This window comes from Notothenia rossii, assembly GCF_949606895.1.
Source record: "Notothenia rossii genome assembly, chromosome: 8".
NCBI lineage: Eukaryota > Metazoa > Chordata > Actinopteri > Perciformes > Nototheniidae > Notothenia > Notothenia rossii.
The window spans coordinates 43355867-43376400 of NC_136906.1; the positions used below are offsets into that span (position 1 = coordinate 43355867).

At 42.6% G+C, this 20534-nt stretch overlaps 3 protein-coding genes across 6 annotated transcripts in view; all 3 read left to right on the forward strand.

The window, feature by feature from the left end:
• Positions 1–15129, forward strand: part of lbr (lamin B receptor) — a 41393-nt gene extending 26264 nt beyond the window's left edge. Inside the window, exons 5-14 of one of the 2 annotated variants that reach the window (XM_079644017.1) lie at positions 2873–3038; positions 3524–3720; positions 5289–5343; positions 5502–5696; positions 5775–5878; positions 6105–6230; positions 6338–6506; positions 6652–6732; positions 6823–6945; positions 13498–15129. In XM_079644017.1, the coding sequence (XP_079500143.1) occupies positions 2873–3038; positions 3524–3720; positions 5289–5343; positions 5502–5696; positions 5775–5878; positions 6105–6230; positions 6338–6506; positions 6652–6732; positions 6823–6945; positions 13498–13658 (1377 nt within the window). In that variant the 3' untranslated portion in view covers positions 13659–15129. The remainder of the gene's footprint in view (positions 1–2872; positions 3039–3523; positions 3721–5288; positions 5344–5501; positions 5697–5774; positions 5879–6104; positions 6231–6337; positions 6507–6651; positions 6733–6822; positions 6946–13497) is intronic. The other variant, XM_079644018.1, reaches the window with a different exon arrangement.
• Positions 6962–12870, forward strand: LOC307015426 (uncharacterized protein). 3 transcript variants are annotated; one of them, XM_079644019.1, is made up of 4 exons: positions 6962–11067; positions 11157–11287; positions 11597–11852; positions 12079–12870. In XM_079644019.1, exons 3-4 carry the CDS (start codon positions 11663–11665, stop codon positions 12678–12680), a joined length of 792 nt encoding a protein of 263 aa, XP_079500145.1. In that variant the 5' UTR covers positions 6962–11067; positions 11157–11287; positions 11597–11662; the 3' UTR covers positions 12681–12870. The 3 variants fall into 3 exon arrangements, with proteins under 3 accessions (XP_079500145.1, XP_079500146.1, XP_079500147.1); XM_079644020.1 differs by having other exon boundaries at positions 11597–12870; XM_079644021.1 differs by lacking the exon at positions 11597–11852.
• A 2553-nt stretch (positions 15130–17682) lies between the features above and the next one.
• Positions 17683–20528, forward strand: gja1b (gap junction protein alpha 1b). Its single transcript, XM_079644622.1, has 2 exons — positions 17683–17801; positions 19184–20528. The coding sequence occupies exon 2, from the start codon at positions 19200–19202 to the stop codon at positions 20361–20363; it is 1164 nt and encodes a 387-aa protein (XP_079500748.1). The 5' UTR covers positions 17683–17801; positions 19184–19199; the 3' UTR covers positions 20364–20528.
• Positions 20529–20534: the final 6 nt, after the last annotated feature.

A 20534-nucleotide genomic window follows, 5' to 3' on the forward strand; every position in this document is an offset into this window, starting at 1 on the left:
CCCCCACTTTCATCACTTACATCGGTGTAACCGGGGTGAAAACGTTGTTACATTTACTTAATTATGAATGTTGTTACATCAAGGCCAAAGATTGATGAGCGCCAACGGTCAAAAAGGTTTTTTCCCCTCCCATAGCAGCGCCTCCCCAGATCTCATGGGAGCCTGCCTGCAGACCTCCACTCTCAGGACAGTTCCGGTGCATGCTGCACTCTCAGGACACCTCCACTGTCAGTACAGGAAGTGACGATTCTGAAGAAACACGTTTTTTCTCCCGCCCACCGAAGGACTCGTTTGATGGAATTTTTCAAATCACAATGGAGACTCATCACAGAGATGATGAGTCCGCCCGCCGTGCACGTTGGGTCGGCCTTGGTCAAGCCCTTTTGACCCCCCCAGCCTGATTCTCGTAAAAGTTTTTCGCTCAAATGACACCATGGAGGAATGTAACGGGAGTTGACAGGGGACTCTGCCCGCCTCACAAGTGCCTATTTTCGGCCACTTTTTTTCACTTTCCCCCCTATTTTCCCCGGTTTTATTATTATTATTATTATTATTGGTTATTTCACCCGGTTTCTACCGGGGACATTGCCCGGTCTCGGGTGTCGTGTGTGTGACCATTTTTGTTGCATTTTTCTCCTCTCACTGATCGAATGGCAAACGCGACCCACTGTCGGAGGGCCTCCGCGCTGGCCCGGCCTAGTGTCGGTGCTCTGGCGGTCGGTTCCTCCGAACTGCGGGTTCGACTCTGATGGCCGGTAGGGTGTGCTGCGTTGGGGTGGGGGACTTCCCCCACTCTGCGTGTCTCTTCCTTCCCGGGCCGGCCGATATGAAGCGTGACCAAGACGCACCGTCCAGGGGTCCCACGGGTCCCGCAGCGGGGTGGAGGTTCCCAGCTGAACCTCCCCACCTCCGCCGCATGTATATATAGGGACACCTTATATTGTAGTTAATATCAGGTTGCGCTAAACTTTTTCACTGCCCGTCATTTTGACGGACAGGATCGTAAAATTTCCGTCGGCTTTTACACTCTGGGGGGCGGGGGGATCAGAAAGAGAACTGTCAACCGGGCGGGGGGGAAGAGCACGGTCGTGAACTTTCGAGGGGGCGGGGCGCACGCTCGTGAACTGTCAACGGGGGGCGGGGCGCACGCTCGTGAACTGTTAGCGCCGTGTTATGCATGCCCACTGCACCTCGCGGGAGTGCGCACAGTGTAAAGCCAAAACTCAGACATTTCAATGATTTGTACGGCAAAGTTGGGTTTGGAAACTGTATCATTTCCTTTTTGGCAGGCATGCATAACACCGGAGCCTCGCTGCGGGGAAATTTTGGCGCTGTTCCGAGTTTGTTCTAATCCGTCAAAATGACCGACTGCTTTCAGATGTTTCCGTCATTGTTAAAAAAAAAATCCGTCATAGACTGAAAATATTCGGTTAACGCAACCTCTGATCAGTAGGCTACAGTAACAGTTCCGAAACAGGAAATGCATGCAAATACGAAATAAAATCATATATATATATATCTTGAAAATGCAAGACGACATCTTGTATTTTAGTTACATCTTGTATTTTAGTTACGAAATAAAATCGTCAGACCATCAGCCGAGTCCTTCGGTGGGCGGGGAAAAAAACGTGTTCGTCAGAATCGTCACTTCCTGTACTGACAGTGGAGGTGTCCTGAGAGTGGAGGTGTGCACCGGAACTGTCCTGAGAGTGGAGGTCTGCATATTTGTGAGGGAACTCCCATTAGCCCGCTGAAGCTCACCGAAGTTTAATATATTTCATAGTTTATTGGTCAAATAGTGGTTTCTAATGGTTTCTGAGGAGTTTTACTGGAATGAAAGAGCACAGTCTACAGAAGCAACAAAGCAGCATACTGCATTAAACGTGACCTTCACAGAGAGGTTGAAGTTCATGTGGAAAGGAGGCTTCAGTAGTCTGTCTGCACTCTGTTTAGTTGTGCTATCTTACAATTAATATAATAAATGTGAAGTAAAGTGTGTCGCCAATGTAACCGGTTAGAACTCGAAGTTGCGATGAGGTCTTAAAATGTATGGAAAGGGTCTTAAAAAAGGTATTCAATTTTACTTCAGGATTCCTGCATATACCCTGTTAATGTCTTTCATTTTTGTAAAGCACTTTGAATTGCCTTGTGTTGAAAGGTGCTATTTAAATAAACTTGCCTTGCCTTGGCAGGCTCCTACATTTACAGAAAGTGCAGTGGTAGAATATGTGATCCTTTAAAAAAAAAAAAAAGTGTACATGAATACACTGTCTTGTTTTTCTAGCTCTGTTCTTCAATTTTTGTTAGTAGGATTGCAGACACAGACCCGAGAGCAGCCAGCTCTCATTGTTGTCCGTTTGCCCCGATGATTAATCCTAGATACCCTCTGTAAGAAGCGTTCTGAGGAAAAACAGGAGCTCAGTCATAGTGCCGCAAAAGAAAAAAATAAAGCCTCACTACATCAACAGATTGACTTTGACAGAAAAGGGTGTAGAGAGCAGCGACTGCAAGATCATCCTTTGTATATGATTTTAGATTTTAAATTGAAGAGAACAAGAATTAATTTTAACATGAATATTTCAATCAACATATAACATACGTTGTTTTTTTTACCTTAAATCTTGTTCCCACTAAACATTTATCAGGTTCAACTCCTATAGAAATACACCCAACCTGTATGTGGTTTTGTCTGACGAGCAATACCGTGTGTAAATGTGATGGACAGGACTCCTGGCTTCCTTTAAGTCAAGAGATTTTAAACTGCCGCACCTGTCACCAAACCTGTATGGTGTGCAGGAACTTTGTTGAGTTTGCTAGCCCACACCTTGTGCAACTTTTGAATTTGATTGTTATGTCCGAATTGTTTCTTCAGAAGTCAGAGCCAGAGAAGAACCAAAGCCGCTACAATCTGCGGCGCAGGAAGGACGATGGAGATGGCAAAGCTGAGGCCAAAGCAGAGCAGCTGGAAGAAAGAGAGGCCAAGATGGCTGCAACTGCTGCTCCCCCCTCCGTTTCCCTTGACTTTGGAGGGAAGCTAGGTAGTTATAGGATGTTAAGGAAACTACATCCAGTAGCCTGGAGGATGATCTTTAAAGCAAAGACTGCCAACTTTTTTTTAGAGGACAGTAGCATAGTTCTGCAGAGAATTCTACCAATCTGCCCACTCAGTATAATTTATACAAACCAACTAACTAAAAAAGTATGTGTGTGTATATAATACCTTGTCTACTGGGAGCATACCTGTTTTCAGTGAAAAGGCAGTAGCTTCATGTGTGTGTGTGTGTGTGTGTGTGTGTGTGTGTGTGTGTGTGTGTGTGTGTGTGTGTGTGTGTGTGTGTGTGTGTGTGTGTGTGTGTGTGTGTGTGTGTGTGTGTGTGTGTGTGTGTGTGTGTGTGTGTGTGTGTGTGTGTGTGTGTGTGTGTGTGTGTGTGTGTGTGTGTGTGTGTGTGTGTGTGTGTGTGTGTGTGTGTGTGTGTGTGTGTGTGTGTGTGTGTGTGTGTGTGTGTGTGTGTGTGTGTGTCAGGTGCTTACTTCTGGCTGCTCTTCCTGCCAGCCTGGGTTCTCTTCCTGGTACTCAAAGTCAACCAGGAAGACCCCAGCCTCGCCAACTTCCCCCCTCCTTGGCCCCCCCTTGAAAGCTTTTGGAATGCTAAGGCTCTTGGATTTGTCGTTCTCTGGATCTTATTCCAGGTCCTGCTCTACATCTTACCCGTTGGAAAGGTGAGTAAAAAGAGACCTCTACACACACTTCGGTATCGTTCTGAAGCGGTGATCATCATGGTAACAGTTTTTCTATCAAGCCTCTGTGTATTCACTGGTACAGGAAAAACACGTGGCGCAGCACATACATCTGGCAGTTTCAACTTCAGCAGGAGCAGTGGCGACTGGTCATTAGGGGCAGGTGGCACAGCCCCACCTAGTGTCAGCAGAAAGTATTACAAATAATGATTACAAAGAAATGCAAAAAAAAAAAATATATATATATAAAATATATTTTAAGATCATGTTTAATCATCTGATTATTCTGTACATTGTTGTTTTAGTCTGTGTTCGTCTAATTAATGTCTACAGTGTGTGCCTATTGAGCTGTTTAGAGCCATGTGGGACAAAACCCGATCATGCCCTCCCTCTCACTGTCTAAGTGAACGGTGACTGTAAAAACTACACTGCGCATGCTCAGAGTATTGTCCTATTTAATGTGTGTGGCAAAAAAATAATGACCATAGGGGCAGTGAGCTGCCATCCCCACCATACGTCATCTCACATAATTCAGAGCTGATTGGCTGCAAGTACGTGTGCCGCGAAAAGTGTGGTGTGTGAAGAGGGGGAGAGAGACGCGTCCCAAAACCAGGAAGTAAGCTGCGCATGGGTTCCCTCCACAAATAGCAATGAGATTTCTCCATAGGATTTTAGAAAAAAGCTCAAAATAAGATCTGTGGGAAACGTACCTCTTAGATAAATGCACGTTTTGTTCAGCCGGATAATATCCACATGTCTACCCTACTTTTATAATTTTCGAATCATAAATCTATAGATTAGATTTATGACTTTTGAAACTACAAGGAGATAAGGAGGACTTTTACAAACAAGTAATATAGATTTTTGTCCAGAAGGATAGCCAAATGGACTTCATCTTCAAGTCAAGGTAAGACTGCAATTTTATTGAAAATGGGATCTTACTAAGAGAGAACAATTCAATATTTAAATGATAAAATTACATTTTTTGGGTATACTTTTGTTGAACTGTCTGTTTAAAATTAATCGAAGCATCAGACAAAAAAAGCTTTTGAAAATAATATTATATTTTGATTTAGGTCAAAATATTATATTTGTAAACCTGAAGAGTCAGTGCCAGTGCCTCACCAGCCATGAACCTCACTGCAGAAGCTTATATATAGACATCTAAGTTTTCTGTGCCCCACCACTTTTGTACATATAGAAACGCCACTGAGCAGGAGTAACAATGACTCAGATGCTACACTGGAACACAGAGCTCCTGTTCTTTGCATCCTGCGTCATCGCTCTCTTGATATCTTAAACACAAGATAATAATAAGACTTACAATGACATTTCTATTTTGTTTTAAGTTATCAGTTCAATTAGTACAGCTAGTAAGCTGAGGTGTGTCGTTTCATAGAAGTCCTGGTCACCTTTAAAATCACCCCAGTACGATGAGGACAGAAGCCTCCAATAAACACAGACCAGCGACATTATCAAGTGGCTCCATATATTTTAGCATGCATGTGTTAACTCCAACTACACTTAACAAAATGTGTTTGTGTCTCTAGCTGAGCGAGGGCATGCCGCTGCGCTCTGGGGAGAGGCTGAAGTACAGAACCAATGGTGAGCCTCCAAATGCCAGCCTTACTTCACTTAAGTCTCAGTTAAACAAAAGGATTGAGTTTTCACTACCACTCACTCCCTTTGGTTGTTGTTTTATTTGAATTTCAAGTTTTTTTTCTTTTTCTTGCCCAACCGTATCTAACTGTGTGTCCGTGCAGGTTTCTTTGCCATGGTGGTGAGTTGTGTGGCAGTAGCAGCAGCGGTGCAGCAAGGTGCTGACCTCACATACATCCACAGCCACTTCCTGCAGCTGGCTGTGGCCTCCTTCCTGATCTCCGTCCTGCTCAGCAGCTACCTTTACGTCCGCTCTGGGCGCGCTGCTGCAGAGCAGCTGGCACTGGGCGGCAGCTCTGGTGAGTTCCCTTATGCAGCTGTTATTCACTCTTTCCTTTTGTGCTCAGCTGTCTCATTTATTTTCTTTATTTCATCAGGAAATGTGGCTTATGACTTTTTCAAAGGACGTGAGCTCAATCCACGAATCAAATACTTTGATCTAAAATTCTTCTGCGAGATGCGCCCTGGTCTGATTGGCTGGGTGAGTTCACGGAAAACCAAAAAAAAACATTTGTCTTAAAATACACCCAACGAGCACTCAAAGTAGGAAGATTATTTGTTGTTATTGCATTTGCATTGCCAGATGCATGGGCTGTTCTGATGTAGCATCATTGGTCTTTAAAGCCTTGAATGAGTTGGCAGGTGTTACAGCTTTCTGAATGCTCAAAAAAAAAACTATTGTTTTGGATTTGTGTGTCATTGTTTAGTGTCTGATCAACTTTGCGCTGGCGCTGGCGGAGATGAAACGGCAGGGTCTGGAGGCTCCCTCTCACGCCATGATCCTGGTAAACCTCTTCCAGCTGCTCTACGTGGCCGATGGCCTTTGGAACGAGGTATGACACACAGCACACAAACATGTTCCCTCCAACATGAACAAAGAAAGAAAACAATTACATAGATTATCATGTTAACAACTTCTAAACTCTTTGTGTGTGTCCAGGAGGCCATCCTGACCACCATGGACCTAATGCACGATGGTTTTGGCTTCATGTTGGCGTTTGGAGATCTGGTGTGGGTGCCCTTCACTTACACCCTGCAGGCTTACTACCTGGTGAGCCGGCCCACCCCGCTGAATCCCCCTGCCCTCGCTGCCATTGTCACACTTAAACGTAAGTGTCAAATTAAATTCACTCACCATTTTACCTAGCTTAGATAGAGAAAACTGTTAAATCCTAGATAGATGATCTTAACATCTCAGTGTTCATTTCCTTTCCGGCTTCGAAACTGAAATTAAATGTTCTGTCTCTCATTTAGTTATTGGATTCTACATCTTTAGAAAGTCCAACTCTGTGAAGAACGCCTTCAGGAGAAACCCATCAGACCCCCAACTTTCCCGTAAGTTCTGCTGTTTCCCTGCAGCTGATGTCAAAACACTCACTGCTTTGTCCATATCTGATTAACCTCTGTGTGTCTGCCTCCCTGCAGACCTGAAGACCATCCCCACAGCTACAGGGAGGAGTCTGCTGGTGTCTGGGTGGTGGGGGGTGGTGCGCCACCCTAACTACCTGGGGGACCTGCTGATGGCTCTGGCCTGGTCCCTGCCCTGTGGTGAGTGTGTTTTTTGTTGACCCTCTGGCACTAATGGCGCATTTCCAGTGCAGCACGTCGTAGCACGGTTTAAGCTTTTTTTTGCTTTTCCACTAGGAGTAGTTCCGGCTCAGGGCAACTTTTTCACCTTTTTTCTGGCCCTCGAGGTTCTTACCGGGCCAACAACCGGGCTGAATATGCTAAACTAGTGACGTAAACACTCTCGACTGCTGAATGGTCAGAGAGAATCGCTGGCAAGGGGGCTACAACTACAACAAGATGAACATATTTGACCGTGATTTAATTGTAATACACGTTTCAAAATGATGCCGAAGTAACAACATAATGATACCGGTTAGTAAAAACCATGAATTAATGCTTTGAAAAGTCTGCAGACAGACGGCAGGTGAAAAACCTTTTAGAATGCGTGTTTTCTAAATGGAGATCGGCTAAGCTAACGCAATATATGCTCCGACCGTCCACACTCACAACAACGGCCTATACAGACATAAATAAACCAGCGACTGTATTCGCCATGACACAGAGAGTCTGTGGTTTGTACTTGTTTAACTTTTGTCTAGTTTCTGAACAGACATGAGGAGCTGTGAGCTCTGAGTGCTCACAGCTAACGGCTGATGTTGTTTTTCTGTGGTTCGCATTGAAGATGATGTCACGGCTCCGCCTACACTGCGTTACTATAGTTACTGCCCCAGCTACTAAACTGTAATGGACCCGCAGCATAAAGTGAGCCTGGCCTACCAAGGCCTAACTATACCGTACTAAGCCGTGCGAGGCCCAGCAGTGGAAATGCGCCATAAGAGTTAGAAGTCATTAAGTGACGCGCTGATCCTTTATTACGTTATTGTGACTTGTCATTTAGCTCGCGCTTTAATTCAAAGCAACTTTAATGCACTTCAATACCTTTGACATGCCTACTGCATCTTTTGGCCAATATCTTGCTCAATTACTATTTGTCGTGTGTGTGTGTGTGTGTGTGTGTGTGTGTGTGTGTGTGTGTGTGTGTGTGTGTGTGTGTGTGTGTGTGTGTGTGTGTGTGTGTGTGTGTGTGTGTGTGTGTGTGTGTGTGTGTGTGTGTGTGTGTGTGTGTGTGTGTGTGTGTGTGTGTGTGTGTGTGTGTGTGTGTGTGTGTGTGTGTGTGTGTGTGTGTGAGATAAGAACATATGTAGTTATGCCAATGACCACCTTGTGTCACAGGCTTCTCCAACAGCAACACAAATAAACAGAAAAAATATAGTGCAAGTAAATAGTAAATGCAAAAAAAAAACTAGTTTTAAAAAAGAGAAATAGTGCAATAAGACTATATGCAAGTTATTGAAATAGGGTAAAAAGATACATTATTTTTAAGTAGCAGCCAGATGAATATTAGAGATGTTGTTTCAACAGTTCAGGTGTTTGACCTGTTGTGTTTTTTTGCCTGTGGGATGAAACTGTCCGTTTGTGTGGAACTATAACGCATCCACTCGATGAGAAATACAAAACACCAGGGATGTAACGATACCAAAAACTCACGGTACGATAATATCGCGAGAACAAGTCCACGGTACGGTATTTATTTTTTTAGGAATATGAGCATGTCCACATTTCCAGGTAGAAGCTGGGATGTTTGGGGGTTTACAATATGCTGTGGAAAAAACTCTCGCTTGGTAATGATGTGACAGCAGTGGTCGCGTTAACTGAATATATATTTTTTAACAATGACGGAAAAATCTGAAAGCAGTCTGTCATTTTGACAGATTAGAACAAACTCGGAACAGCGCCAAAGTTTCCCCGCAGCAAGGCTCTGGTGTTTGCCGTGTTATGCATGCCAGGGTGTCCGCGGGGTCTTAAAAAGTATTAAAAGTTGATAAATCCATTTAGCGAAAAATAAGGCTTTTAAAAAGTATTAAACGGCATTTTCCAAGGTATTACATTTTGTAGCTTGTTTGCAATAAGTATATAAATTATATTCTAAAGTTTGCCTGAATTTAATCATTGCGTAGGTGTATAGTGTTATTCTGTGTAGTTTTTTTTTTTTTTTCATCCCGTTGGATTTGACATCATCTGAACAGGACATTGCACGCTCACTGATGACTGCTGCTTGATAGCGCGCGAAGGTCAGTTTACGCCGGTTACAACATTGGGAAATGCAAGTTTGCATCCAAATGGTTGGAGGATATGGAGTTCGAACCATGGCTGAGGCCCGTCTCTGGGAATAACCGTGAGGCCTACTGCTGCGTGTGTCGGAAGGCGATTAGTGTTGCCTCGATGGGGATCAAAGCTGTCCGGTCCCACATGCTAAGTGCTAGCCACAAAGCCGCTGTGGGACGCAGACAGCAGGTCTCAATCGCGCATTTCTGCACAACATCACCGCCCCCACCCACTATCGCTGAAGCTACTACAGCCTCCGCCACTTCATCTAGCGCTACTGCTGACCTCCGAGTGATGCTGGGCGCCACTCCAACGCTGCAGGTAGAGGTTCTGTGGTGCCTCAACACCGTAATTAAACACCAATCCATCAATTCCAATGAAGGGATTTCCGATCTTTTCCAAGCTATGTTCCCAGATTCGGAAATTGCCAAGAAGTTCGCCTGTGGTAAAGACAAAACAGGGTACATAGTCCGATTTGGCTTGGCCCCTTACTTTAAAGAACAGCTCGTTAATAGCATCAACAAGGCTGGGCCGTTTGTGCTGATGTTTGACGAGAGCCTTAATCAAGCCACCAAGAAAAAACAGATGGACGTCCACATTCGTTATTGGGATGATGGCTGTGTACGGGCCAGGTATCTTGGGTCGCACATTTTGGGACACGGAAGAGCTGAGGACTTGCTGCATCACATTAAAGTAAGTGTATCTCTAGTCTACTTACATTTCATGTTTAGGGCCTGCCTGGGCTATAGCCACGGGTCTTTTTTCTTCAATCCCAGGTCTTTTTTTATTTTCAAAACATATATTATGAATATGAATTATGTGCTTTGTAAACGACTGAATCTTTTGTTGCACACATGGCTATTTTTGGTAGATTTGGCATCTTTTCAGACGCTATTAGGCAATTAGCGAGTATTATTTAAGATGCGACTAGCGACACATTTTTACGACAAAAGTTATTACCGGGGGAAATGCGAAAAATATACATAAAGATCTATTATATGGTAATTTAGCATGCTGCTCAGAGTAATCTCAGTCAGCAGCAGCGCCGTATAGATAAAATAGATAGATTATATTATACGGCTCTGGTCAGCAGCAGCACAGCGTCTCTCCCTCTGGTGAGAGTGAGTTACTATGGTTACGGGAACGCTCTGTCTCTGTCGCCCTGAAACTTTCTCGCGATTCACAGTGGGAGGAGAGAACGGAGATACCACCAGTAATGTGTTTCAATTATAAAATGTAAGTTAATATTGCAATCTTGTTTCATGACATTTGAACACCAAATAAATGACTAATTTAAATGTTATGAGTGACAAACCTATAGTTGCACCTTACCGTGCGCATCTGAATGACCCTGTATTTCAAGAATACACTTTCAAGGATTGTTGTCATTAATTTATTACTGTTAATTCACAGGAATGTGGTGCACAACTAAAGATGAGGCAGCTTATGTCTGTCCGCATGGATGGACCCAGCGTCAACTTCAAATTGGTGAATCTTCTACAGAAAGAGCACGCAGAGCTCTATGGAGGTGCTCAGCTTGTCCTTGTTGGAAGCTGTGGCCTTCACACTCTCTACAACGCAGTAAAGGCCGGTTTTACGATGTGGCAGCTTGAGAGGCTCCTGAGAGCAATGCACTACCTCTTCCACAACGTTCCTGTGAGGAGAGAGGACTTCACCAGTCTGACAGGGTCCTCCTGCTTCCCACTACCATTCTGCGGCCACAGATGGGTTGAAAATGTCCGTGTGGCAGAGAGAGCGGTTGAAATTTGGCCGATGCTACGGAAGTACGTGGATGGTGTCAAAAACAAGAAGATCCCAAACCCTGCCACAGCCTCTTATGACACCATTGCGGCAGCACAAGGGGATCCACTCATCATAGCCAAGCTGCAGTTCTTCTTTGCGATATCCAGGACCTTCAGCCCTTTCCTGTTAAAATTTCAAACTGATGAGCCAGTGATGCCCTTCTTAGCTAAAGACTTGGCTGAGTTACTGAAGGTAATAATAACAATAATTAAACTGAATTTGATTAATCCACACGAATGGTTCTGTCATTGATTTCTTGTTATTTCTTTATAATATGGTAGAGTCTACTGAGACGGTTTGTGAAGAGGGAGCTCCTAGAGGACATCACCCCCCTGAAGCTCACCAAAGTCGATGCAGCTGATGAGAAGAACTGGGTCTCCCCATAGGCCTTGGTGCTGAATCTGTCATCAAGGTAATTTTGATATATTTTCAGAGACGTACTGTATATGTATAGATCTATACAGTTATGGGCCTACTATGTTTTTGCTCTACCTGGACACTGATCCAGCCAGTTTAATATGATAAATTGACCTTTTTACCATTTTATTATGCTAATGAGGGACATTTGTTAAAAAATAAAAAGAACTTGCATTACATATTGTGAAGTTTCAAATAAATGTATATTGAAACTCATTTTGTCATTTCAATGAGAGGTTGATATAAACTTTCTTTTGTAAATCATTCTTTCTGCACAATTTACAGTCTATGTATTGTTTGTCAGGCAATTCAGAGCAAACCAGGAGGCAGAGTAAGTGAGCTTTCTGTGCTCACGTTCAGGAAAGAGTGCATGAAGGGCCTGGCTGCAATGGTCAAGAAAGTGCAGGAGAAAAGCCCCCTCAAATTTCCAGTCGTCAGGCACATTGCATGTTTGGATCCCACAAACATGAGCAGGGATCCAGAGTGGTGCATCGGAAAGATGAAGAGTGTAGTCCAAAGATTCCTGGAGGACAAGCAGTTGGCAGGAGGAGTTTCAGCTGGTAGGAACAAGTATTGTTTAGGGACAATAGAAGCTTGTGTGGATTTAATTATTACGCATTCTTGTTTAAATTTGTTTTAGGAAATCTACAATACACTGTGCTTTTTATGTGTACAGATGCTGCGAGCTATGTATCTCTCAAACAAATGATGAAGCAGATGACTGTGGAATGAAATATAATGACATATGAATAATTACTTCTTTCATTTTCTCTGTCAATGTTGTAGGTGATGTGATCGTCCAGCAATTTCAAAGATTTCTGTCTGTTGAGGGTAGAGGTGAAGGCTTCCTCTCCTTCCAGCTTTTTGAGCAGCGGCTCGATGTTTTCCTGCACGAAGCTCTCAGCACATACCCTGAGCTGCGGAGATTCTGCCAGAGCCTTCTACTTCTGTCCCATGGTCAAGCCACGGTTGAAAGGGGGTTCTCTGTCCACAAGGAGGTTGAAACTGTCAACCTCCTTGAAGAATCCCTGGAGGCACAAAGGTTGATCTGTGTTCTAAAGGTGCCACTCACTAAGGAGCTCCTGGCTTCTGCAGCCTTCGCAAGATCAAGGTACAGGATTTACCTGGATAAACAACAGAAGAAGAGACAGAGTGCCACCCAGAGCCTCAAGAGAAGAGCAGTTGAAGATGAGCTAGAACAGCTCAAAAAGAAAAGGAAGATCCTAAAAGAAGTGTGCGGCGTCCTTCAGAAAGATGCTGATCAACTTGCTGAGCAGGCTGAGGGAAAAGCTGGATCTTTAATGGCTCAACTGCTAACAAAGTCTAACACCCTCGGGAGGAGGCACAAAGAGAAACGCATTGAGCTGGAACAAACCGAAAAAGAGTAGGACAGCAAAGCAAATGAATTGAGGCACATGCCATGATGGGTATTTGTGAGCTCCTACATGGCATTACCCCGCTGAAGCTGACCAAAGTTTAATGTATATTTCATAGTACAACATTTTGTCAATTGTTTTGTTTATTGGTCAAATACAGGTTTATTTTTTAAATAAACCTTGCATTGGGTTGGTCACAAAATGAATTCTCTTGTGCTTTGTTCTATCTGAATTATGATAAGGAGTTATCATAAACAGTTTAGTTGTGCTATCTTACAATCAATACTGTATATAGTAAATGTGAGGCAAAGTGTGTTACCAATGTTAGAACTTGAAGTGGCGATGAGGTCTTAAAATGTATGGAAAGGGTCTTAAAAAAAGTCTTAAAAGGTATTAAATTTGACTTCAGGATTCCTGTATATACCCTGGCATGCCCTCCAAAAGGAAATGATATAGTTTCCAAACCAATGTCTGGGAGTTTTTGCTTTACGCTCCCGCGAGGTGCATGCATATCTCGGGGGGCCTGGCATAACACATATGTTCATGTTGTGACCTACTTGCTGCCATGTTGGACAGGTGTCCCTTGAAAAAGAGATCAGTGATCTCAATGGGACCACCTGGTTAAATAAAGTTTAAAAAAAGTTTTTTTAAATTATTAACCATGTAATATCGTGGTAGATTTTGTCAGTCTCACAACGGTATTGAGATGTTTATTTATCGCGATATTCGGTATATCGTTACATCCCTACAAAACAGTGAAGCATACAGCCCAAATAAAGAGTATGGGTTTGTTTGATGTACTCCCTAACATGTGTCCTCCCCCTGGCAGGCTTCAGCCACCTCCTCCCTTGGTACTACATGATCTACTTCATCATCCTGCTGGTGCACCGAGACTCCCGTGACATGAGCGAGTGCCGAAGGAAGTACGGCTCAGCGTGGGACGAGTACTGCCGAACAGTTCGCTACCGGATCGTTCCCCGCGTCTACTGAGGCCCCCCCAGTCAAACTCTCATTAATAATGGATGGACCACTGTTTTTACTTTTATAATCTTTTGTTTAAACTAAGAATATTTTAAATTGTGTTTCTGGAATGAAGAAGCTACAGTATTGTTAATGTTTGTAAGGAAGAAAAACATGCCACATTGGTATTGTGGACTATTCGAAGAACTGCCTTTTTAATAGAAAATACAAAAAAATATAGATTTCAAAAGTTTGAAAATCTGGCCACCTCTGCTTGGAATGTGTTGTTGGGATGTATATTTTTATAGATACACATTTGTTTTTATACTTCAAGAATATTGGAAAGATTTCCAAAATGTACATTATTTTGGTAAATCTTTGCATATTCAATAGAAACAACTATTTCAGCTTAGTTTATATAAATAATTGTGTAGTACACCTGCTTGTGTATATTGTGAAGGAGGTTTTAAATAAGCTGCACAGTGGAACGTGTTCTTTCTCAGGACCCACAACCTTGTCCAAAGCTCCATTAGAACAGTTTTTTCTTGTTAATTGTGTGTATCTTTTTATATAGATATCTAATTTTGACTTGAGAGTGTAAAATGATTTTGGAGGGTTCAGGAAAGATGCACTAATTTGTTTGTAGCATGATAGATCCCAAAGTGTGTTAGATTTGGCTTCGCTATGTCAGGTTCACTCACTTGGTCCTCTGGGGTGTGTGTGTGTGTGTGTGTGTGTGTGTGTGTGTGTGTGTGTGTGTGTGTGTGTGTGTGTGTGTGTGTGTGTGTGTGTGTGTGTGTGTGTGTGTGTGTGTGTGTGTGTGTGTGTGTGTGTGTGTGTGTGTGTGTGTGTGTGTGTGTGTGTGTGTGTGTGTGTGTGTGTGTGTGTGTGTGTGTGTGTGTGTGTGTGTGTGTGTGTGTGTGTGTGTGTGTGTGTGTGTGTGTGTGTGTGTGTGTGTGTGTGATTATGAGCGTCACTGCTTTACTAACAAAATTACTATGAATCATATTAACAATAATATAAGTTTCTGTCATGAGCTATTCCAATTTCCTGCATTTTATGCCGCTAATGAAACCATGTTGTCCAGCTAGATTATGAACTGGTTGTTAATTTCCCACCACTGCCACACATGTTTGCTTTTACTTGTCTAGCAGATATAATGATATTTATACTGTGATGACATGTAGCCCTTTTTGTAATGCATTTACAAAACCAAAAAAGTATTTTCTGCCTGCAGCTGTAGAGTCCAGTAGCAATACATTGACTAGTAAGCATTTCTTATGCTGTGCTGACTGACTGCAATGTAAATATTGTTTTTTAAAATCATTTTCAATGAGAGTAGTGATGATAACAATGTTCCCATTGGATATTTCATTTGTTGTATGTGTTTGGTCTTTTGAAGTTAACTTTGTAAATCTGACCACTGTAGTAATGTTTACACATAGATCTGCCATGTTTCTGGACAATACTTATACGTATTAAAAGCACATGTGGAATGGTCTGTAACAGTGTTTGTCTGACCAGAGAATACATGATAGATAAAGAGAAGTTAGGTCACATGTCCCAACATATTCCTTAATATGGCAGTGGGTGGGCAGCCTAAGTGGAAGCAGTACGTTGGATCTACTTTTACAGCAGGCTGTAAGTGAGCATAAAGCTTATCTATAAAAATGGTGCAGCATCAAATGAAGATTGAGAGTACTTCCTTGTGCTTTCCGTGGGCTTTGAGTTGAGATTTAGAGTGTCTTTAGAAGGAATAGCATAACATATAATTAAGTCATGACAGTTCAATTCTTCTCGTGCTCAGAATGAAGCTTACTACAGTATATTGTGGAGAACACTACACAATGAGACTATTCAATGCAATATAGTTGTGAATGCTCACAGCTGCAGGTTTCTGAGATTCAACGTTTTTTTTGGTTAACAAAATAATTCAGTTTGTTATTATTTTTCAGCTAACACTTTGTTAAAAATGTATAACAGACAAATCAAAGAAAATCACGAAAACAGTAAATGTGTAATAGAGTGCTGAAGATGGTGTCTCGAGCTCCTCTCCGGGTCACTTGTTACTTTGTTGTGTCCTTTATTTTATTTCTATCTCCGATTCTTCTCGCTCTATTTTTATTGTTTTATGTCTTATATATATTTATATCTTATTTTTGGAGGAGCCTGGGACATAATATTTTGATTACCAAAACTACACTAGCTATCTTGCTTTTCCATCTTAATCTTGAATCTCTTCCATTTGGATGTCATGTCAAAAGAAGCTTTTCTTAAGCAAGAAGTTATACTTTCTATCTTACTGGCTACTGACTTACATAACATACCACCACTGCCTTTTATAACTGAGCTATCTTAAGTAAATACAAGATTAAAATATAAAGTGTTCATCTAAAAGTTGTTTAAAATTGCAGTTTTAGTGAAAGTCCTGTGTTTCTGCAGTGAGCATAAGACTGGAAACATGAGGTGTGGATTCTACTAAAGCACTTCTGAGAAACGTTTTAAACAGATATACTTTTACAGTTTTTTACAGACTTTAACATTGACGTTGAGTGTGTAGTCATATAAACCAAAAACTCTAAATACAATAAGCCACCATCCGTCTGTTAATGTTTTCACACGCTGTGTATTCAGTTAACACCTTGCCAAAATGCTAATATTTACTTCACATACTTACTGGTTTTACTTCACATACTTACTGGTTTTGCTTCACATACTTACTGGTTTTGCTTACCTGATATCAAAATAATGGATAATTATTGTCATATGTTCGCACACAGAATGCCATAAATGATAGGTCATGTTGAAAAAACATGGTTTAAACTCAAAGTTTGTATGAAACAGCTGATCATATTTTTTTTGAATGAACAAATCAGTGGAACTTTGAGAAACAGCTGATTTGCTATGTTTAATAATCACTGCTGCTTATAAAGCTGTTACTGCTGCTATTATATCCCTTGCAAAACATTCTGTACATTCCATAAAGCAAAGATTACCTATTTACTTTTACGAAGTAGGTTGCCAGAAATGCCCACGTCCCAATGGAAACACTTTTCGTTTGCAGGGTTCCGTTAGATGTTACTGCTGCTCTGTTCAGATCAGGTCATCTCACTTTAGGCCTGTGAAACTACTTGTTTGTTTACTTTATTCCACATGTGTAATTTACATGTTTATCATGTGTGTTTAATACTCTATAATACTACTGCATGTACCCAGCATCACTGCATCACATTGTCTCCATCACTAGGTGGTGCTGTGCACTGCTCCAATAGAGCACCAAAAGTTACTCATCATCATCATCATCATCATCATCCTGATAGTGCCCTTTTAAAGAAAAAGAAAACAATAACTAATCATTTGAATACATCACAGAATAATAATGCCTATGCAGGGGTGAGCGAAAAGACAAATTGTCCCTGTGTTTTCAGGATTCATGTGGAGCTGCATGTTAATGTTGAGGCTGCTAGATTCTTGTGTCACAATGCATCATATTTTATCGTAGAGTATCTGAAAGCTATATTTGTGAGGAGTCGGGCCTCAACAGTTTGTCCTCTACGGACTCTGCAGGGTGCTGGGATCAAACTAAAAGAATTAAGAGTAAAGAATAAATAATAACTTAAAGCATAAAGAATACAAAATAACACAAACAAATAATATAAAGCCATTCATTTAAAAATGTAGACTAAAGCATTAATAATAAGATTGAATAATTAACAATAATACTGAAGTCTAAATAATACAGAATCAAAACAATTAATGATTAATAAAGCAATAATAGTAAAGCATAAATAATAAAGAGTAATAATAAAGAGTAGGTCAAATAATAATTGCGTAAATAAAAAAGCATGAAAAACAAAAATAATTCATACATTTGAGTATATGACATAGTAAATAATATATAAAATATAATAAGAGTAAAAAATACTTACATAAATAAAAAATCAATCATAGTTAAGAGAGATTAGATTAGAGAGATTAGAAAAAGAAACAAGTCATAATAAGAGTTCACAACACAGCCCCCCTCCCCTCCTGACGTATGCATCAGGTGACTGGAGTCTGACGTGCCTTTATAAAGGAACTTTGACAAGTTCCTCTCAGTTCCTCCTGGTCCCGAACTTGGATTTGAAGTGCTCAGCGGCTGCGGCTCTTCTTCTGCTCTCGGAAACTTTGCGGGTGAGTTACACTTTCCTCTGTCTGAGCGCGCTCCTCACACGTGCAGTGACACTTTTAAAGTTACAACTTTTTCCTTCACTGTGTGCGTTGTTCTGGTTTAAGAGTTTAAGAGACTCCGCTGCGGCTCTCCTTCCCTCTGGACCCTTCCCCCGCTCACACTCTCCATCAGACCCGGGTCTGGGGTCCGTTGGCCCTCAGAAGGGTTGGACTCCATTGTTCTCTTCTGTCTGCTCATTTCAGCACCCAAAGTCACTCATGTAGAAAGTGGCGGGATATGTTCTGTGTAATAACAGAAAGTAAAAATGTTCCCATTGTCTGTCTCTCCTGGAAGAGAGCTCCCATGGTGAAGCTGACTTATTATTATTATTATTATTATTATTTGTATTATTATTATTATTATCATTTATTAAGATAATGCCTTCAGATTCGGTAGAGAGTCCACACCCCTGACAACTATTAATTATGGCATGTGACAAACGTTTTACTTACTTAGGTCATATTCTCATATAACTGAGGAAACCATAGTCACTTAAAGACCAAGAGATATTGGTCCTGGATGTAACCCATGTATTTAGTTTGTTTTGTTAAAGAAAACTATTGTTGAACAAAGAAGGTCCGCTTTTCCAGCTTAGTGAAGCTTGTCAGATTTATGCTGAGAGATGAAGAGGAAGACTCAGTGGTCAGGAGAGAGTGTGGGCACTGTTAAAGTTCTGAACATCTCCCAGCGACGTCACGGCTCTGTGCTGCTCTCAGAACAGCTAACATGAGAAGCTTTACGTGCTCTTCCACCGGCTGGAGGTGCAGACACTTTACGCTGCCTCCCTCTGTGTCTTTTTCCTCACCATGGCAAATAATTAAAAGCATAAATCTTTGCTGGAAAAAAGCTCACAGGACTACTCCTGTGAGAGGAGAAGACTGATAAGATGACATAGAATAAGGTTATTTTATATGGGGGTTAGCATACCTGCGTGTGGACCCTCAGGAAGGTGGACTCGTGTCATGTGACTCGCGCCGCCCGGCTAGTTGCCTGCCTCAGAGCGCTTTGTGTTAGCTTTGCTTTAAGATGCATTTTAATATGCCATTATTTACTCTCCCATGGTTCTCTATTGAAGAGCTACATAACATGATTTGATCGTCTTGCTGATTCAGGGTTTCTTAAAATTGCTCTATTAATTAATCCAATTCATATTTCCTAATTTACATGAATTTAAATGCAGTGTTGCATACACTGACCACTGCTCGCAGTGTTTGGATTAGCTGCTGTTTAATCATTAAATGCTCCAAAAGGCCAAAAACCCTGAGGAAGTGAATCTTATGTTATTCTGGTTCTGTGTCTGTATATGATTGACAGTTCAACATTGTTCCCCTTCTTCTTTAAACAGCTGAGGCTACCTGAGAATGGGCGACTGGAGTGCTCTGGGCCGCTTGCTGGACAAGGTCCAGGCCTACTCCACTGCGGGGGGGAAGGTGTGGCTGTCAGTCCTCTTCATCTTCAGGATCCTGGTCCTGGGGACCGCCGTGGAGTCCGCCTGGGGAGACGAGCAGTCTGCATTCAAATGCAACACTCAGCAGCCTGGCTGTGAGAACGTGTGCTATGACAAATCCTTCCCCATCTCCCACGTGCGCTTCTGGGTCCTACAGATCATCTTCGTGTCCACGCCCACGCTGCTCTACCTGGCTCACGTCTTCTACCTAAACAGGAAGGAGCAGAAGTTTGCCAGGAAGGAGGAGGTGCTTAAAGCTGTGCAAAATGATGGAGGTGATGTTGACATCCCGCTGAAGAAAATTGAGTTGAAAAAGCTCAAGTATGGCATCGAGGAGCACGGCAAAGTGAAGATGAAAGGGGCCCTGCTCAGAACCTACATAGTCAGCATTTTATTCAAGTCTATGTTTGAGGTGGGCTTCCTGGTGATCCAGTGGTACATATACGGCTTCAGCCTTAATGCAGTGTACACCTGTGAGAGGGACCCCTGCCCCCACAGGGTGGACTGTTTCCTGTCCCGTCCGACGGAGAAGACGGTCTTCATCATCTTCATGCTGGTGGTGTCTATGGTATCTCTGATGCTCAACGTCATTGAGCTCTTCTACGTTTTCTTTAAGAGGATCAAAGATCGCGTGAAGGGCAGACAGCCCCCCATTCTGTACCCAAATGCAGGCACATTGAGCCCCACTCCTAAAGACCTGTCCACCACTAAGTATGCCTACTATAACGGCTGTTCCTCTCCCACCGCACCACTCTCACCCATGTCCCCCCCAGGCTACAAACTTGCCACAGGGGAGCGGGGAACTGGCTCCTGCCGTAACTACAACAAGCAGGCCAACGAGCAGAACTGGGCCAACTACTCCACAGAGCAGAACCGCCTTGGCCAGACTGGTGGAGGAAGCACTATTTCAAACTCCCACGCCCAGGCTTTTGACTTCCCAGATGACACCCACGATAAGAAACTGTCGTCGGCCGCAGGACACGAGCTGCACCCGCTAGCACTGATGGAGGCGCGGCCCTGCAGCCGGGCCAGCAGCCGCATGAGCAGCCGGGCCAGGCCGGACGACCTGGACGTGTAAGCCCTGCGCCCACCCCCCAACATGTGGCTGAAATCACAGACTCTTAGTCACTCAAAGAGACATTTCATTTGTTATGTAACCCTGTCATAGGTACACGTTGCAAATATTTGTTCAATATCTGTTGGTTGAGAGAAGACTAACAGCCGGTGGTTTACTGCTCTCAGTTGCCAT